This window comes from Globicephala melas, chromosome 5 (genome assembly GCF_963455315.2).
Source record: "Globicephala melas chromosome 5, mGloMel1.2, whole genome shotgun sequence".
Classification (NCBI taxonomy): Eukaryota; Metazoa; Chordata; class Mammalia; order Artiodactyla; family Delphinidae; genus Globicephala; species Globicephala melas.
The window spans coordinates 81,703,619-81,707,162 of NC_083318.1; the positions used below are offsets into that span (position 1 = coordinate 81,703,619).

Here is a 3,544-nt window from a genome sequence, read left to right on the forward strand (position 1 = left end):
CAGTTCTATCTACCCCCTTGAAAAAATGATCCAGTGATGTCTGCATAGTAGCTCTTTTTTTCTTGTCATAGATGACATGGGAACACTGGATTGCATTATGAACTGCTGCTGCAACCTTCATGTACTGTTCTACGTTCTGGTCCTGTGCCTCAAAAACTAACAGTGCCTCCTCAAAGAAAATCCCCTTGTCATTTCCTGCATCGTGAATCTCTTCAGTTCTTCAGTTACTTCTCCTTCCTCTTGTCTCCCTTCATCCTTTCTCTGGACCTCCACTTCCATCAGGTCTTCATTAGTAAGCTCCTCATGTTGCACAGCAAGGAATTCAGTGAAGTCGTCCTCTTGCAGATCTAGCTCCAGCTTCTCACTGAGGGTCACTAAGTTACTGAAGACCTCTTTGGACTCCTCATCCACATTCTCAGATCCACAAATTTCATGAACAAACTACGGGCACAGGTTCTTTCAAACCCCATTCATGGTGATGGCTGTAACCTCACACCAAGCAAAGACAATGTTTTTTATGGCCTTGTAGATGTTATAATCCTTCCAAAATAGTCACAAGGTTGTTCCTGATTCATCACTTGCCTTTGCTGCCTGATGAAAAGTGTGACATAAATAATATTTCTTGAAAGTCGCTATAACTTCCTGGTCCATAGGTTGGATGAGCGACGTAGTATTTGGTGGCAGATGCACTACTTTGACGTTGGGATGAAAGTCGTCCATGAATGGGAGGTGGCCCAGAGCATTGTCAAACAGCAAGAGAATGTTGAATGGGATACGCTTCTCCAGTAAATATTTCTCTACCTCTGGGATAAAGTAATTGAAAAACCAGTCCTGGAAAATAGCCTGTGTAACCCAGGCTTTGGGGTTACCCTTCCACACAACAGGAAGAGAGCCCTTAGCTATGTTTTTAAGGGCTCTTGGTTTCTCTGAATGATGAACTAAGAGAGGCTTCAGCTTCATATCGCCAGAAGCATTGCCACCAAACCATAGAGTTAGCCTGTTTTTGCTGCTTTATAGCCTGGCATCAACTTTTCCTCCTCACTGATGTAACTTCGGTCTGGCATCCTGTCTCATCCACATTAAAAACCTGCTCAGGAAAATATGTGCCTTCATCAGTAATTTCTCAAAGTGATTTAGGAAATTCCCGGGCAGTTACCATATCTGCACTCTCTGCCTCGTCAGTTACTTTTATGTTGTGAATGTTGGCTCTAGCCATGAACCCATGAAACCAGCCATGACTGGCATTAAAAGATGCACCCTCTGATTCTTCGCCGTGTTTCTTCTTCAAGTCTTCATACAGGCTTTTAGCTTTCTCTTGAATCAGCATTAAGCTGAGTGGGACTCGACACTGATGCTGATCTTGTATACACACACTGAGGAGTTTCTCCATCTCCTCCATCACTTTTCCATGCTTCTTTGATATTATTGTCGGCACAGCAGACTTCACGTGTTCCATGATCTTGTCCGTGTTCTTTAGAATCATGCCAGTGGTTGAGTGATTCATGTTATAAGAATGAGAGATGTCTACCATCTTTTCACCTTGCTCCATTCTCTCAATTATTTTCACTTTTGTTTCCATCGTTATTTCTTGGCGCTTAACTGTACCAGCTACATCACTGCTGCTTTTACACTTGCTTCTGTTCATCCTGGGCTTGAAATAAAGATACTATACTACTGTACTCCATACAGTACTGTATAGTAAAAGTACACAAAAGTACAACCACTTGTAAAGGGTGCATGTATGTGACAGTGGACACCAGACACGTGAACTAACTTATATGACTGGACATGCAAATGCATTTTTGCATCTTTGAAAGTTCACAGCTTGAAGGTTCATATGTAGGAGACTTACTGTATATTCAAGTTCATCACTTAAAATTCTGCTTTCCATATATCTCATGAGATAATTTTGCTAAAGTTTCTGTCACTACATAACAAGGATCCTTCTTCCTCTAGCTTCCAATAACATCACATGCTTTTAAGCTCTCACTGTTAGCATCCTATTGAATGGTAATAGCCTATTCAAAACAGTATAGGATTTCTCTGTCATGCTTCTCAGAAGTTCTCCAGCCTCTACCCACTGCCTTCTTCCAAAGCTACTTCTACATGCTTAGGTATTTATTACACCAGCATCCTACTTCAGGGTACCAAAATCTGTATTAGTTAATTATTTGCTTCTTAACAAATTATTACAATCTTAATGTTAAAAACAATGCACATTTATTATTTCACAGTTTCTGTGTGTCAGAAATTGAGCTCTACTTATTGAGGTCTTCTGGGGAAGGCTTCACAAGGCTACAACCAAGGCTTCAGCTGGCATGTATTCTCATCTGGAGGCTCAAATTGGGAAGAATCCACTTCTAAGCACATTCAGGTTGTTGGCAGAACTCATTTCCTTATGTCCTTAGGACTGAGGTGCCAGCTTCTTGCTAAGTGCCAGCTGGAGGTCTATCTCAGCTCCTAGAAGCTGCCCTCAGATCCTTGCCAAATGGACTTCCCAAACCGACTGCTTGCTTATTCAAAGCCAAATAGGGAGAGAGTTTCTTAGCAGTCTGTCTGCTAAGAATGTGGTCTTTCATTATAATGTAACAGAATTATGAAGTGACATCATATCTCCCATCATCTCTGTCATGTTCCATTGATTAGAAGCAGGTCATAAGTCCCACCACACTCAAGTGAAGGGTATGAACATCAGGAGGTAGGATCATGAAAGGGCCACCCTAGAAGTCTGTCTACCATGGGTAAAAACCCAAAGTTCTTATATCCAAAACTAGGCTTACTAATTTTATAAATTTGATTTTTTTTTAATCTGTGAAATTTATTTCTTCTTTAAAATGTTTTAGTGACAATCACTCCCACTACCCAGAGACCCATGTAAGGATGATAATGATAAACTTTATAAAAATTTAAAAACTGTTCCTTAATACATTTATATAATAGTATTGATAATGACCATAGCTCTCTCAAATTGAAAAGAAAATTAATTTATATATATTATATACTAACTTATAATTAATTAATACATTTTATATGATTACTAGTATAATTAATATATATAACTTAGAAATAGCAGGCAGTTAAAAATATTATCAATGTTGTTTAAAATGAATGAAAGAAAGAATGTCTCAAGTTCCACAAAGCAGAATCTATAGTAAAATATTCTAATTCTTCAACATGAAACACAATAATAAACCCATTAATACTCAGTTATTTAAGTGAATCTCCCCTTGCTTTTAGCTTTGATGATGTTTTCCACTTAATTTTCAGTGCATTTTAAAGAATAATTAATATAGTTAATATAAACCTTTCAAGTAACTGATGTATTTAGTACTCAAAACTTCATTTGTCTATTTTCACAAAAGTAAAATCTAATTCAGTGTACATTTCTCTTTCTCAAAGGTATTATTTTTAATTGAGTCTTGCAGATTGTTTTAATTAGCTTAGTTTTTCCTTATGCTCAGACTGTTATATTTCAGTCATCGTAGGATGATGGCTTTGTTTTGCATTTAAAATTCATTTTACGGGCTTCCCTGGTGGCACAGTG

At 38.1% G+C, this 3,544-nt stretch overlaps 1 protein-coding gene across 1 annotated transcript; it reads right to left on the reverse strand.

The window, feature by feature from the left end:
- Positions 1 to 1,123: 1,123 nt before the first annotated feature.
- LOC138842684 (tigger transposable element-derived protein 1-like) lies at positions 1,124 to 1,645 on the reverse strand. Its single transcript, XM_070045516.1, has one exon. It carries the CDS (start codon positions 1,643 to 1,645, stop codon positions 1,124 to 1,126), a length of 522 nt encoding a protein of 173 aa, XP_069901617.1.
- Between the last annotated feature and the right edge of the window lie 1,899 nt (positions 1,646 to 3,544).

What these genes read in the sequence shown, in the direction of transcription:
- LOC138842684 (XM_070045516.1), bottom strand. Translation starts at nt 1,645, where the DNA reads ATGAACAGAAGCAAGTGTAAAAGCAGCAGTGATGTAGCTGGTACAGTT.